Source organism: Nansenia antarctica, assembly GCF_963989245.1.
Source record: "Nansenia antarctica genome assembly, chromosome: 12".
In the NCBI taxonomy this organism is placed as follows: Eukaryota; Metazoa; Chordata; class Actinopteri; order Argentiniformes; family Microstomatidae; genus Nansenia; species Nansenia antarctica.
In genome coordinates, this window is record NC_137682.1 from 15,916,227 (window position 1) to 15,932,069 (window position 15,843).

Here is a 15,843-nt window from a genome sequence, read left to right on the forward strand (position 1 = left end):
CACAGTTAAATACGATGTCCAAAATTTTTAAACAACTGCGTTATGTCATATTTATACATTATGAGAAAATATTAAAATGAAAACATTTAAAAGTTCAAATAAGATAAGCCCAAATTCAATTCAAAGTATAGTTGTAATCAACTAAATAAATTGGAAAATTTGGCTACATGTTTTGACTTGGGTTTTGAATGTACTGGATCACACAGATTAGAGAGTATCACTCCCACCATCTCACCTGGTTGGACCTGTTGATCCAGATGACAAATGTATTGTACAACTCTGTAACTACACTGCATTGCTTGTAGGGGAGTTTTGCCAAAATCAGTTGCAGTCTGAGAGCCTCTTGACTTCATATATTTATTGTTTTTTAAAATGTCCATCATTCACAGCAATAGCAATAATAAAGAAAACCAAACATTTCTTAAATGTTTAATTTATACATTTCATTTTATTGCAGCACATGCAATCAGTCAAGTCTCCACCACAAATTGATTGAGCTGAACAGGGAGTAATAATATAGGAGGGGAAGGTGTTGAGGGGGGTATATCATTAACATTGACCAATCACTGCAGTTCTTTTAAAACCAGCTGGCAGCACTCGCCAACCTTGGGCGGGTCAGACACAGAGGTGTACTTGGCGATCTGGGAGGTGACCCCCAGAGAGCGTGCCAGGTCCTGGGCCGTGTGATCAGCGAACACCGTGGTCCCCAGGGCCACCAGGAGCCTGAACACGCCCTCCTTGTCCTGCACAGACTCCAGGGCCGTGCTGGCCACAGACAGGCACTGGGCCTTGGCCTCCAGGTCTGGTTGGCCGTGCAGGCAGCCGGCGTAGTTGAGCACCAGCGTTGCCAGGGCGATGTGGATGTTCTTGTTGCAGACGGAGCAGAGGTCGGCGGCGTGGGCCAGCACCGCCTCGCGCTGGGCGAGGAGGAGGGCTCGGCCGCGCCAGCCGCTGAAGCAGTTACTCAGAGTCCGCAGGGCCAGCATCTGATTCGCCGGGCGGCCTTGGGGCTTCATCAGGCTCAGGAGGTGGTTGCAGAACTGGACGCCGTCCTCGTCACCGCAAAGGCGCTCGTTGACCTGCGGGTGGCGCACTGCCAGCCTCAAGATGTCCAGGATGGGGAAGACTATGTCTGGAGAACAAGGTAGAGACAGGTTGATCAGAGGTAAAAGAAAAGTAAGTAGCCGTGAGAACCGATGGTTCTCTCGAGGCTAATGGCCCTTAGGGGGCAGGAGCCTATCCCCTGTTTCTGTAGCGTGAGGCGGCCTGATATACAAGTACACCCCCTGGACACGACGCTGGTATGTCGTAGGGTCTTACCCACAATCCAACCCTTAATGCTGAGTGACAAGCAGGGAGGCATCGGGTACCATTTTTATAGTCTTTGGTATGACTCGGCCTGGGATCGAAATCACAACCTCCCAATCTCAAGGCGGACACTCAAGGCCGCAAGGCCACAGAGCTGGTATTTGATCTTAACGGATCAAATACATCTCTGTTTTTGAACACAGTTATCTGTTATTTTGATTCCACATGCTTGAAATACCCATAGGACAATCATGAAAGTTACATGGGTAACGATCCTTACAATGACAGGCTAAGTGTCAAGTAGCATGTAACATGTTTTATTTCCGTGTAAACGTGTGGTCACGAGGACTGTGTGAGGGGGCTTGCAGTGATCAGCGACTTGGGAGTTCTTCTCTTGCAGCAATGACACTAGCATCAGGAGGTGGCTGGTGACTGGCGAATGTGTGCAGGTGACAGACAAAGACGCAGTTTAGATGCCGTGTGTGTGTGGTACCTTCTGGCCAGTGAGACATCTTCCACAGGAGTGTGATCTGGTCAGTGGTGGGCTGTTCTGAGGTGCCGGGGTCACAGACACACGCTAGCAGCTTCTCCAGGCTCTCCAGCACCTCCTCCGGGAGCTTGTGTTCTTGTGGGGCTCCGTTGTTCAGCTCCTTCAGCTTGGCTGGTGGTGCGAGGGATAAAGATATAGTTAGACAGTTCTGGTTATATGGGATAGTTGTAGTGTAGTGGATAGTGAGTTGGACTGGTGATCAGAAGGTCATGAGTTCAAATCCCACCTTGGAACACCCCCACTAGCGTGCCCTTGAGTAAGGCACTTAGCCCTAAGTTACTTCAGGGAGACCGTCCCTGTAATCTGTAATTGTAAATCTAAGTGTAATTTGTTTACCTTTTACTTAAGTCAGATAACTTACTAACACCTAGTTCATAAAGGCGTGAATCGCCGTTCAAATTAAATCGCCGCCAGACGTTGTTGTGACACAGTGTTTCACATGCAGCAATGGTGCTCACCAAGTATTTGTGTGGCATTGGCCTGCTCGAAGCTGACTCCGTCTGTCTTGGGGAAGTAGATGTTTTTGGTGGACTGTTTGAGGGCAGCTGAGGAGTAGGCACCTCCGCCTGAGGAGAGCGAGGGGGAAGTGTTACCTCTTAGTCAAAACAAAGATTGGACTCTTATTTGTCTTAATGTGCAGGCGACTTTCCTTGTACTGTGGATTCACTTGAAACGAGCCCTGGGCATAGATACATAGTATGGTGACTCTTACCTGTGAAGGGATCTGCTACACCCACAGGAGCTCCTGTTGCTGTCCCTGATCCTGGGATGTACCGCCCAGAGCCTGACGAAACACCATAGTGATACAATACATGCATGCACGCTCTCACCAAACACACTAAACTCTAAATTAACTGGATTTATTACCTGTAAATGGATCAGCACCAAAACCTGACCTGCCATCAGAGGCCCCGGGGATGTATCGACCTGAACCTACAACAAACCAGGTTAAACTATAAGCCTGACAAGCCCTGTATGACACACAATACATCACCAAGATAAAATATTGACACCAAAAGCAGTATGCAAGGTGATGTCACGGCAGTAGGGCGCGACGGCTATACATATCAAAATAACTAATTGCCGTCTCACCCCAATGGGCTGCCTGGGGGCTCAGATGAGTGCAAATAGCCAGAATTTTTCCCTACCAGTGAACGGGTCAGCGGTGCCGGCCTGGGCCGGTCCGATCGTTTGTCCTTTGGTGTTCTCGATGATGAAGTTGGCCACCTGGTCCAGGAACATGGGGCTGATGTCGTTCTTCTGCAGGAAGTTGTGTGCCGTCAGCCAGGGGTCCTCTGCCACGTTGTAAGGCAGCTTCATGGACGGCCCTCCCTCGTTTACGTCGATGGTGAAGACAAAGTCGTACTCCTGGAAGGGATTTTCGGGACACGATTAAATGCAACTAGAGATGACGCAAGTGTCACGGCCCTGATGGACGGAAGCTCAGTGGGTTATGGTGATTGGTTCCCCAGGGTAATTGGGGGAGGAGCTTGCCTGTTGGCGGGAATCATGAAAAGAGCCGATTACCCACCTGTGACGGGAAGAATGGGGAAGAGGCTGTTTTCTAGACAGACCAGCCTGTTCTAGACCCCTGCGATGCTTTACTCAGTTAACGTTGTTCAATCGGGACTGTGAGTCTAACCCCTGGTCTTGTCTGGTTTGTATTTCCTAATGTGTGTTGTTGTTGTTGTACGTTATCAAGTCTGTATATATACTTAGTATATATATATACTAAACTAATGGGCTAATCCCTGAACCAGGAGAGAACATGACCGGAGAATGCCAGGAATTAAGGTATGCCTCTCCCCTTTACCACTATACCTGGTACTGTCAACTTGCCAACTGAGTGTACCTATACTTATGTGTCCGGCCTCGGCCCTGTATGTTAACGAGTGAGTTTGATTATTGATTAATGGACATGCAGAGCTTGTTGGGTCGTGACATTGTTCAATTGTTCAATCGGTGAACTGACAATTCCATATTCCCTGCCATGCCTTGTGTGATTTTGCTTGCCATGTGTTTTGAATTAGATATGAGTATTTATTTAATTTTTTTCACTAATGTGAATTCTAACAGCTTGGCAGTGGTGTTGAAACCAGTACCGTTACAAAACGTAATGGTGGACGCCTCTCTCACCTTCCCCTCATACATCACTCTCTTGGAGGTCTGCTGGTTAGACCCTCCTACCACATCCCCGATCTTCATCCAGCGGCTCTCGCTCACGCTCCACTGGTACGCCTCCACTTTGTCTCCGTCTTTGATGAGCCGAGTCTGTCCGTCCCGATTCCCTAAGAGTGCACGGACATTTCTAACACATGCCTGCCCGTGACAACTGCCCGACCTTTGATTAACCCTAACAGTCATATTATAGCCAACAGTGTTGTGTCTGCTCCACATTTGTTTTCTACAAATGGAACCTATATAAAAATCAATCAAATAAATTACCTGGCTCATCGAGATGGTCCCTTCCTGGTAGATCCTCCATCTTGATGTCTCCCAAGTCTCCAGTCTTGGGGTCGATAGTAGTCTTGGAGAGCTCATCCTCAAAGGCCTGTAGGTCTTGGGCACTGGCGATACGGTCCTCAGACTCAGTAAACACCCGGATAATACCGTCACTGTTGAGCGAATGGGCACAGACATTTGCAAGGAGGCATTAGCAATATGGCTCCTTCCTCCTCTTCACCTCTCTGTTGGATCAGCTCTCATGAGAGAGTGAAGCCATGGATAGGGGAAGAGGGGACCACGGAGAAGGCAGTATTTGTATCTTCTGTCACTTAAACCGATTGAGAATAGGGTCTGGTTACCTGGCACCCACAGCTATATCTCCATTAGGCAGGATGCAGCAGCACCACACTGACTGGGCAGGGAAACGGATGGTCTGCGCACACTCGCCCTGCTTCCATATCCTCAACGTCCGGTCCTCTCCTGTGCTTACAAAGTCTTACAACAGAGCATCGACAGTCTGAGATTAGGACTGAGAGGCATTAGTCATGAGATGGATCGATGAAAAGTCCATAAAGGCTAAATTGAGTTTGCCATTAGCAGCAGAGATCTAGACAAACAGCATAGCAGATGGAAATAGCATATCAGAATTGACTAACTGAAAATAAACAAAATGAAGGGGTGCTAATGCATGCTGGTTGCCTGTACCTTGGCCATTGGGGAAGACAGCCAGGCTGTAGATGTAGTTGGTGTGGCTGTAGTAGACCTGCACACATTCGCCAGACACCAGCCACCTCCTGATGCTAGTGTCGTTGCTGCAGGAGAAGAACTCCAAGTCGCTGATCACTGCAAGCCCCCTTACACAGTCCTCGTGACCTGTGACACAGATTTACACAGAAATAAAAACATGTTACATGCCACTTTAAAAAGATTGAACATCTGTGAAAGGAACTGAAGATCATTTCACCGGGTCCCCCGGAATCTTCAGAAATAAAACATGTTACATGCCACTTGTCATTTTGCTTTCTCCTATTTGCTCCGACTGTAAACCACTCTAGTCAGTCTCCTACATGCAATAACAAAAACTTCTTATAGCATACAATCCGGCACTTGCGGACCAGAGTTGCATTACCCTCTTTAGCGGTTTAGCTGGCCCAAGTCTCTCACCAGTATATGTCTTCTCACAGCGCCCCGCCTTCCACAGCTTGATGGTCTTATCTGCTGATCCAGACAGCATAAGGCCTTGTTCAGGTAGAATGACCACAGCCCATACTGCTGCAGTGTGACCCTACAATTCAAAGATAACACAAACCGTGGTCACTCAATTCATAGTCGTTGGAACCTGAGTGCAGATTGCAGCACCCACTCACTATGATCCTAATAAACGGGGGTGAAATCAAAATCCAACTAGATAAAGTGTCCGTCACTCTGTCATTACCTGTAAGGTCATCATGCATTTTTCATTGAGCCAGACTTTTGCTGTAGTGTCCCATGAGCCACTCAATAGTGTTCCAAATTTCCCAGAGGAGAGAGTGCAAACTGTGAACACGATACAGTAGGTAATCAATACGTTAGACAATCATATCTCTATTAAACTTTGTTGTGGATCTGTCCTCAAGTTGGTATTGTTGAGTGTCGGTACATTACCTGTGTTTTTGTGGCCCGTGAGAGTGAACAAGGGTTGCGGTTGGTCCAGTGAAAACACACATATGTTGTGGTCATTTCCACCAGTGGCTACAAGTCCTCTAGGATACGTCTCACTGGGTGCGATGATGCACACGCAGGATACAAAGTTTGAGTGCCCTGTCATACATTGCATTTCTGTGAAACCATTGTCTGGGCTGTAAAAAGGAGAGGAGAAGAAACAGAAAATAAATGAGCCATCATCATAAGAAGAGTCTTCGACATCACTCGTTTAGCAGAATGACAGACAAGTCGTGAGCTTAGAATGATAAGGTTCTATCTCCGTTTAGAATGATAAGGTTCTATCTCCGTTTAGGGTAGTTCAGAGATATTGAGCGTCAAAGTTTTTACATTCCATTATGTTTTGTGAGATGGAACCTTTGTATTTTATGAATTACTAACTCAAAAATGTCAACATTTTAAAAATAACACCACACAGGCATTAATAAACACCTAATGGATCAGATTATGTAAAAAACTCAATTTTGTCAAAAAATGGAGATAGAACCTTATAATTCTAACGTCACGATTACTCAAAGCACCCGGCGAAATCCACCACAGGGAACAACATCTCCTCTGTTGACTGTTTTTCACTTTCAACTCTCTACAAGGAAGAAACAACCCCAGTGAGAATCAGCTAGTTGCTGCTAGGAAAAACATGATCTTGGGAACATCATTTCATAATTTTCATATCTAGACAGATTGTACCATATATGATATTTACAGTGATACACATTTGCTGAGTGGGGGGGGGAACACAAGTGACCTGTAAAGTGTAAAGTGGGGACTTGCCCACACTAGTTAGAGTGAATGACCAAGCTAATTTAGCTAAGCTAAGAGCTTTAAATGGCTAAGCTCGCAAGCCTGATGGGTCTGACGAACAACATATCGCCGTGAAATGACTGTTGTAGATGTCTGATGTTCAAACAGTGACATATCTACATGACTGTGGGGGTTTGACACGGTTGTTTATCTGTGGTTAGCTGGTTAGCTGACAGTTAGCTTAGCACAACGCTACCTGGAGTTGGGCACCCAGACTCTTCCGGTTCTGTCTCTAGACACGGACACAAAGGCTCCGTCGGGGAAAACAGCCGTGGAAAGACCTCTTACGTCCATTTCGTGGCCAGGTATTGAACAGCTGAGCTTATATGAGTTAGTCGGTGATGCCATTTTCGCCTTAATTTACACGGTTTTTACAATAACGTTTGCGCTCTGAAGCCTTGTTCCTTGGCAACAAAAATCTATCGAACCGGCTACATTCCTTGCGGCGAAGCAATGGCGGAAGTAGTTAAAAACATGACCTTTATAAACATTGCATGACGGGACAATCTTTCTTTACACAGATATCCTTTTTTTTATTATTATCGCTTATATTTATATTGTGTCCCTTCACTAATTAATATAACACATAATGGTTAAAAAGGAATTAATTTTCCTGAATAAATACATACATTTGACAAATAATTCCCGGCCAGTGTAAAGGTTATCTCGTGTATGGCCAGCAGGTGGCAGCACTACAACAGTATCACCATTTTGACACAATTTTTATCTCTTATATTTATATTGTGTCCCTTCACTAATTAATACAACACATAATGGTTAAAAAAATGAATTTATTTCCCTGAATAAATAAATACATTTGACAAATAATTCCCGGCCAGTGTAAAGGTTATCTCGTGTCCACCAGCAGGTGGCAGCACTACAACAGTATCACAAACAGACAGGTGCTGCCTGCCTGCCTCCGCAGCAGAAGGGACGCAGGCGACCGTCACGGAAGAACCTGCGCCCTGGAAAAGAGAGCGATCACAAGTGGGTACGATCTTCTATTAGAAATGAATAATTCGCACATTGATCGGTGGATGTACTGTGTATTACGTTGATTGTGTGTTACGTTGGGCTTTACCAGGCTTAACGTTGAAAGTTCAGTTTCTAAGGAGGAAGCCAAGCCTACTGTGTGTCATCACATCATCATGATCATATTATTATTATTATTATTATTATTATTATTATTATTATAGTAGCTTATAGAAACGTAATTAATAGTACTAACTTGATAGATATGGAAATATAATATGTCAGGATACTACCTACGACTGGGCCCTACAATTATTCGTCATAGGCTAAGCATCAATACTGACTGGTGGTTAGGCTATTTCTATTTCTAGGCTATGGCCATTATGGGATGTGGTTAATAAAGGGGTGTGGACCTCCAGTGCTGTGGACTTAAACACTGCATGAACACGCCTCCAGTCATACCTCAGAGAGTCATATGATTTAGACACACTGGGAGAACATGGAATGCTGAAAAGTTCCTTTGCACCTGAGTGAATCGTTGGGTGTTGTGACTCGAGCAACATTTATTGATCAAGGCAATATCTCTCTTCCATATTTGATATTTGTCCATAATTCCATTGTGCTGTAACTGTACACGTTGTGTGTGTATCTAAGGCGTAGGAACGATTACAGATTGTTTACTTGCTTTCAATCATTTGCAACACACCTGTATTGTGGGGTTGTCATTGTCACAGTGAGTTTCACTCATTTTAGGCTATTTTAGTTTCAGAGTTTAGCATATCAGTCACTCAGATGTAGCCTAGGTTACAGTAGTCAGCTGCAGTTATTGAAGTCCGACACATGTTCTACAGATCCTTTATCCTACATTACATCAACGTTAGCGCAGGGCTATGAGCAATAGTTATATTGTGTATTCTAATTTAAAACTTTAGTACCACCCATAACATTTGATTTGTTATATGGTTATTTTCTTAGAATATAGGCTATGGGTTATGACTTGTTCTTTAATTTCTGAAGTTGGATGAATTGACTTTGTTGTGGTCATTGAGAGATGGGGAGAGGGGGGTTCTGACTGAGTGTATGTATTTGATTGTGTGTTTATGTGTTTTTTGTGTTGTTTTTTGTGTGTTTTCGTGTTCTCGTATGTGTGAGATTAGTGCAGGGCGATCGCCATAGCTGATGTAACGCCCTGATAAAAAGCTGTCCGTCTACATTCATTTCACAGGAGGAGCCATGAAGCTTCGGCTGCACTTCGTGGTGGACCCCATGGGCTGGTTCTGCGTCAGTATGGTGTTCGGCGTCTGGCTCTACAACACTGTCTTCATCCCCATGCTGGTGCTGATGCCTCACTTCAATGAAGGACATATCCCCTTGGCCGTGGTCGCCTGTGAGTAGTACCCTCTCTCGGCTTGAACTGTGGACCTCAGGATCTAGGCCTACTAGAGATGGCATGCATCTGTTACGGTACATGTGGGAAAACTAGGATTAGGGTTAGGTGCTATGTTGACTTGGTACATGCTGGCATGTCTAACCCTACCCCTAACCCTAATCCTAACCCTAACCCTACCCCTAACCCTAACCCTAACCTTAACCGTAGCACCCTAGCACCTAACCCTAACCCTAGTTTTCCCACATGTACCGTATTCCCACATGTACCGTAACACATCCACCAACGTTGTCTCCTCTCCCTAGGTTACTACATAGCCTCAGCCCTCTGCATGGCAGCCCTGTTCAGAGCTTCCACAGCAGACCCTGGACGACTCCCTCCAGACCCCCACATTCCTCACTCAGGTAACAGGATCATCGCTCCACCAGCACTCTCCCTACCTACAGTACACCCTGATGGAATTCCCACGCAGAGTCGTCTGTCATTCAACTCTACCTGTGTCATTGTAATTGCTTGGTACATTGGATTTAATGCCAGACCGTAATTTGGTGGTTTTTTATCCTTGTTTCAGAGCGAGAGCAATGGGAATTGTGTAACAAGTGCAACTTGATGAGACCTAAAAGGTCACACCATTGCAGTCGCTGCGGCCACTGTGTACGCAGGATGGACCACCACTGCCCCTGGTGAGGCTACGCCTACGTCATTCCCCAAGCCAATAATGTCAAACAGGAAAGCTAATGCTGTGAAAGAGAATGTCAATGCTGCACTGCACTGGAGGTCAAAATGACTCTGTAGAAAAGGAAAATACCACACACTGTTATTTAGTTTATCTTTACAAAACTTCACTGAACATGAAAAGAAGTTTAGCAGAGCCCAAATGCTATGTTATTCTACATTTTTAGACATTTAGCAGACGCCTTTATCCAAAACGACTTACAATTACAACAAGTACATTTGTCTGAAGTAAGTGAATCATCCATACATCATCAGTTAGCATAAGAAAAACAAATCTATGCTAGGACCAGGGGTCACGATGCTAGAAGAAGGAAGAATTGCCTCTTTTTTCCTTTTTCTTTTCTTTTTTATTATTTGATGACCTAAAACCTTATCGCTCACTCCTCCTCAACTACGCCTCCTCTGCATCAGCTGCTAAAGCTCCAAAACATATTTCAAAATGCATTCCTTTGATTCTCACACGCTGTATCTTTTTAAAATTATTTTTGGAAAGCAGTGTGACTGTGTGATCATTGTCAACAGACAATATGCGTATGCATAATGAGTTCTATATTTCTTACTCTTATCACCTCATAGGATCAATAATTGTGTCGGGGAGGACAACCACTGGCTCTTCTTGCAGCTCTGTTTTTACACTCAGGTCCTCAGTTTGCTCACTCTGGCGCTGGACTTCTGCCAGTACTACTACTTCAAGCCCTTGACTACAATGAACCAGGTAAAGTCTAGATTGAAAAGTTATGCCTATCTTGATACCTAAGTGGGTTGAATAGTAATCTAGCCGATCACCCGTAAAGTAACATTGCCAATAAATGTGATGGACTAGAAACAAGGCTGAGGGATGTTAGGTGTGTAAGGGGTGGTGGTGGCGGGGCTATATGGTATAGATCCATGATGGTTTTGGTGGGGGGTTACGTGTAGCCTCTGCTTCTGTTCCTCTCTCTCATAGGAAGAGTTTACGGCGCGCCATGAGCTTGCCCTGCTCAGAGTGTCCACCATCATGGGTCTGGTGATGTTCGGAGGCATGAGCAGCCTCTTCTACACTCAGATCACTGGCATCCTCTCCGTGAGTAGAATGCACTGCGCCACCTAGTGGCTGTGTAGAATAGACGCATACCGATGTGAAGTAGAATGGTTTACCATGAATAAACAAAGAATGAATGAATGAATGAATGGTCTTTATTGTCATTAATATAGTACAGGTACCATACAACGACATTTGGGAGGGGGGGCTCCCCTGGTGCTAGGAAAAAAATACTAAAAACAAGAAGGGAAAAGAGCTGGTTTACATAAATAAAGGCTATATACACTATCCACTATACTATACTATACAAATAAAACACTGTGCTGTACTCTATGCTATGCTATAAATATCCTAACATTTCCTATCTCTGAACCTTATGTGCACGAGGGTTGTCATATTGCACATAGTATTATTGCACATTCATTTAAAGTGTCGCAGTTTGCAGGTTTGAAATGTTCACAGTTGTGTTTCAGTATTGCACTTGATTACAATCTAGTAGCTGCCATCAAATTGTCTAGATTGTCCAGGGCCTAGAACCTAGGTCTTTGCTGTGTTCAGGGCCTGAATGGCCCTAGGGTAGAAGCTGAGCTTCAGTCTATTTGTCCTTGCGGACATGGCCCTGAACCGCCTGCCCGAGGGCAGCCGAACAAAGTGTTCGTTCCCAGGGTGGGATGGGTCTCTGGAGATCTTGGAGGCCTTCCTGAGGCAGCGTGTGTTGTACAGCTCTTCCAGAGAGGGGAGGGGGGCGCCGATGATCTTCTGGGCCGATCTATATATACAGTACATTTCCACACGAAGTCAACATTTATATTTACAACTATATGAGCAATGTTGTTTTGCTCTATAGTAGTACAGTGAGGGAAATAAGTATTCAACACATCGACGTTTTTTTTATTCAACATACTGTATGTAGACCAGTTAGACCAGACATTGGTATTAACTCAATAAATCCACACAGCTAAAGAAATTGTAATACTCCAATCCATAAAGTTCTTCAATACAGACAGTCTTTAAATCTTGAAGATTCCGGGGGACCCGCTGGTGAATCTTGATCTTCAGTTCCTTTCACAAATGTTCTATTGGATTTAAGTCTGGAGATTAACTAGGCCAGTCCAACACCTTTATTTTCCTCCTCTTGAACCAATTGAGAGTCTCCTTTGCAGATGTTTTGAATCGTTGTCCTGCTGGAAGATCCACTTGTGTCTCATTCTCATCCTGGTGGATGGCGACAGATTGTTCTCAAGAATTTCCAGGTGCGGATTTGTAACTTGACGTGACGTGACGTGAACAAGATGGCGGAGTAGAAGCCTCGCGGCTACTCTCCCTTTAGTTTGTCTGAGCAAACATCTATACTTCTGCTACGAAATCTGATACTAAGCTACATCAGTTGAAAGTTTCTTTGTTTTCTTTGTGACAACCCGCTGCTTCCAGGTCTTTCTGGAGCTCTGCTCGAGTGGTCCTTGGCTCTTGGGCTCCTCTTCTGACTAACTTTGTGACTGCCTATCAGAAATCTGGCGAGGTGCTCCTGTGCGTGGCCGTTTGATGGTCAAGTGATGTTCCTTCCACTTGCGGATAATGGCTCCAATGGTGCTTATAGGAACATTTAGGAGTTGAGAAATCCGTCTGTAACCAGTACCATTACTATGCTGCTCATCAATCTTGTTGCGAAGGTCTTGGGAAAGATATTTGTCTCTACCCATCATGAGATGTTTCTTGCAGGAAAGCTTGGTGACAAATGACAGTTGTTGATGTGTTGATTACTTATTTCCCTCACTGTATGTGTGCGTGCCTGTGTGTGTTTGTTTGTGTATAAACTCAGCCAACTCAGTGTGCTTGGTTGATAAGATAAGGTAAGCCGGACCCATTAACCTTATAGTGAGGGGATTGACTAGGATTGACCTAAAGAACGGCAACAGCACTAAGGTGCCTTAACGGTTTAGATGGGAGTCCAGCAGTGTAAGCTATCTTACCTGGATTTCTAAGCCTATATTCCACAACTATATCTTGAAAAATAGGTGTCATTCCCATAACTGCATCACTGCGTTTCGTTGTCTGGTACTTGTACTCTGCAATGACAATAAAGTTGAATCTAATCTAATCTAACCTCACACAGCCCTTTAGTACATGCCATTAAACGATTGGGGCGTGGCGGTGTCGTTAGGCCTGCAACTTCAATGTTCACTGTTAAGTTTTTAGTAACAGATTTGGCATTTGCTTTGATTGTTTGACTGTTTATCATTGTTATCCACTATGAGCAATGACCTGGCAGCAATACATGAACATGACAACAAGATGTTAACATTTGGCGAAAACATGATGCATACAACATGATATATACAACATAATAAGTGGACCCACGTACGGTGCAGATAAAGGGAGGCCGATAAGTAGGTAGCGGTACCAAACAAAAGGATCTTTACTTCAGTAAAGAAGTGCAGACAAAACCAGATACAAACACGGACTCAAGGCTCGGTAACACTTCCTCACTGAAGGGATTTACCACGTACACATCTTATTAATTCATGGCAGCTGTCTGTCACTGCAGCCAGCGTGGGAAGGTTACGGGAGGATGAGATTGTTGTTTTCAACTGCAGTGGTGTTGCTCTTTTCCATTCTCTTCCATTCAACGACTCTTTTTTAAACAGGATCAGGGCCAATATTTCAGGCTAGTCAAGCTAAAACATTGCAATGGATTTGGAAGTGGGGATTACTCACCGAATCCATTGCATTGCAATGTTTTAGCTTGACTAGCGAGTGTGTCATTGATTTTCAACAACGTTGACATTTATTTACATTTTTCAGAATAAAAGTCTGAACATTTTGATTGGTTGGTGACTTGTTCCCGGTGTCACCAGCTGCTGTCACATTTGTTCTGAGGATGTTTAATGGGTTTCATTCTTGTATGCCTTATTAACAGGACACCACCACCATTGAGAAAATGGCCTATTTCGCCAGTGAAATGTGAGTAACATCAAGTAGACATTTACTCTTTAGCTCATGTCAAAATGTCATTAAAGATTGTGTAGTAATAATGAGTGAAACTGAAAAAAAAGAAACCGATCTAGATGGTACTGGTTTGTCTGTAATTTCCATCACTTTCTTTTTTCACAGTGGTGGGTCCAAGAAGTCCTGGCAATGGGCTCTGGCCGAGGTGTTTGGCACGAGCTGGAAGATCCTGTGGTTCGTCCCTTTAAGGAGCAGGCAGCCTCTGCATCTTACCCAACATACCCACTTTCGCACTCATGTTTAGATGAACCCAGGAGTTCTGCCCCACTGCTGTCCAGACCGTAGGCCTGCCGTCTTTGAGAGAGGTAACACTGTGCACGCTTTAACCCCCCCCTTCCCACCTGCCCTCTCCTCCCTCTCTGGTGCCATGTGAGCCGGGTGGCGGTCTCGGCTGGCCAATGGATTCACACCACTTCTTTGCCTTTCTCTACAGTGACAGTGCCAGAACTGGTCACACACTTCCATGAGAGTCAGGGATATACTTTCCCAGTGTGACCCCAGGGCCAGAACCCCTCTCGCACCAATCCCAACATAACAGACTCGAGGCTGACTTAAGTACCCAATAGACTGGCTACATTGGTCAATTATTGGTGCCTTTTTTTCCTGTTGACTTGTTTCGTCCATTCATGTGTCATACATCAACAGTGTCTTTGCTGTTGTTTTCCAGTAGGTTTAACTGTTGTTACAGGATCCAAATATCATTTCTAGTTTGTCTTCTGAATGTGTTATTTGCTAGAGGGTAATTGTAATCTGCATTCCTTACCATAATGATCATATTATGTAATCCACGTTTCAAATGGTTCTTTTACATCACTTACATTACATCACATGTTATTTATTTTCAACAAATGTTTTACACTTAACTTGAATAGTGTCATAATGACTACATACGGTACATATGTAGATTTGCTTGATGTAATTTGTCCTGTGTGATGAAGATATGTCGTCTTACAAGGTTTTAGTGTATCATCCTGACAGATGTATGGCAGATTTGAGCAATTTATCATAAACATGTATTACTCCTAATGATATCTGTTATGTCAGTCTTATGACAGCATTATGAAGCTTTATGACATAGGGTTCATATATTACTTCTGTTGTCAAAGTTGTTGGCTGATTATCTTAGCCATCTCAATTCAGTTGCACTGATACAGTTTTTAACCTTTTGTTGAAATGCACTTACATGGATATGATAGTTATATGAATTATAGTTATATGGACACAATACTGTACCTTATGATATATGTAGATAGATACTACCTATAGAGACACATAATCTGCTCAGTTGTCATGACCTTGGTTTATTATCTATTCACAGTGGTAATGTCAGCAGAGGTGCTGTGCTTTTGTAGATGTCCATGGTTAAAATATGGATCATTTCTAAAATAACCATGCTCTTCCATTCTAACAACATGTTTGCTTGATTGTGCCCAGGTACGATACACCAAACATATGCAAAAAGATGCGACTCCATCTGTTAAGATTAAGTCTACTTTCCAGGTTTCACATATTGGAATATTGTTCATTTCTGTGGTAGTTTTAAGTGCCTGTCTAGAAGATGTTGTCTGTCTGTGCCGTTCACCACTATTATCTCACTAACCAAAGATGTACTGATATGATGCCATTATAGTCGGTCAACACGAGGGAGTGAAATGTGTCATGCCATACTTAAAAACACATATATATTTATGCATATCTTCTGTTTTTTTGCTGTATGCACTGATACATTTTATGTACACTAGTTTTGACGTTTTTTTATATGTAATATGATGTTTCCTGATCATATAATTGCTGTTTTCTTTCCTGATGACTTGAATGTAGACTTGTGAAATTTTAAAGAAAAGACATATGTGAGTTATACACAGATTGCTGTTGATTTAATTGAAATGTTGATTCTTTTGACAACTGCTGCTAGTT

The 15,843-nt window shown here is 43.8% G+C and overlaps 2 protein-coding genes across 2 annotated transcripts; one reads left to right on the forward strand and one right to left on the reverse strand.

Moving 5' to 3' along the window:
* Positions 1 to 399: 399 nt before the first annotated feature.
* plaa (phospholipase A2-activating protein) lies at positions 400 to 7,239 on the reverse strand. Its single transcript, XM_080542743.1, has 14 exons — positions 7,002 to 7,239; positions 5,948 to 6,141; positions 5,739 to 5,839; positions 5,468 to 5,588; positions 5,009 to 5,176; positions 4,663 to 4,798; positions 4,304 to 4,473; positions 3,995 to 4,146; positions 3,007 to 3,226; positions 2,726 to 2,791; positions 2,571 to 2,642; positions 2,317 to 2,424; positions 1,802 to 1,969; positions 400 to 1,132 (listed from the first exon to the last, which is right to left on the reverse strand). Exons 1-14 carry the CDS (start codon positions 7,151 to 7,153, stop codon positions 564 to 566), a joined length of 2,397 nt encoding a protein of 798 aa, XP_080398869.1. The 5' UTR covers positions 7,154 to 7,239; the 3' UTR covers positions 400 to 563.
* Positions 7,240 to 9,010: 1,771 nt separating this feature from the next.
* Positions 9,011 to 14,170, forward strand: zdhhc21 (zDHHC palmitoyltransferase 21; the record flags this gene model as incomplete). The annotated part of the gene is made up of 7 exons (XM_080543380.1): positions 9,011 to 9,164; positions 9,470 to 9,568; positions 9,736 to 9,847; positions 10,476 to 10,614; positions 10,846 to 10,962; positions 13,838 to 13,881; positions 14,032 to 14,170. 7 exons carry the CDS (start codon positions 9,011 to 9,013, stop codon positions 14,168 to 14,170), a joined length of 804 nt encoding a protein of 267 aa, XP_080399506.1.
* Between the last annotated feature and the right edge of the window lie 1,673 nt (positions 14,171 to 15,843).

What these genes read in the sequence shown, in the direction of transcription:
- plaa (XM_080542743.1), bottom strand. Translation starts at nt 7,153, where the DNA reads ATGGCATCACCGACTAACTCATATAAGCTCAGCTGTTCAATACCTGGC. An exon ending in AATGCATGATGACCTTACAG is followed by an intron (nt 5,589 to 5,738) that starts GTAATGACAGAG and finishes TTTGAATTGTAG; the next exon opens with GGTCACACTGCAGCAGTATG. An exon ending in GATATAGCTGTGGGTGCCAG is followed by an intron (nt 4,474 to 4,662) that starts GTAACCAGACCC and finishes TTCGCTCAACAG; the next exon opens with TGACGGTATTATCCGGGTGT.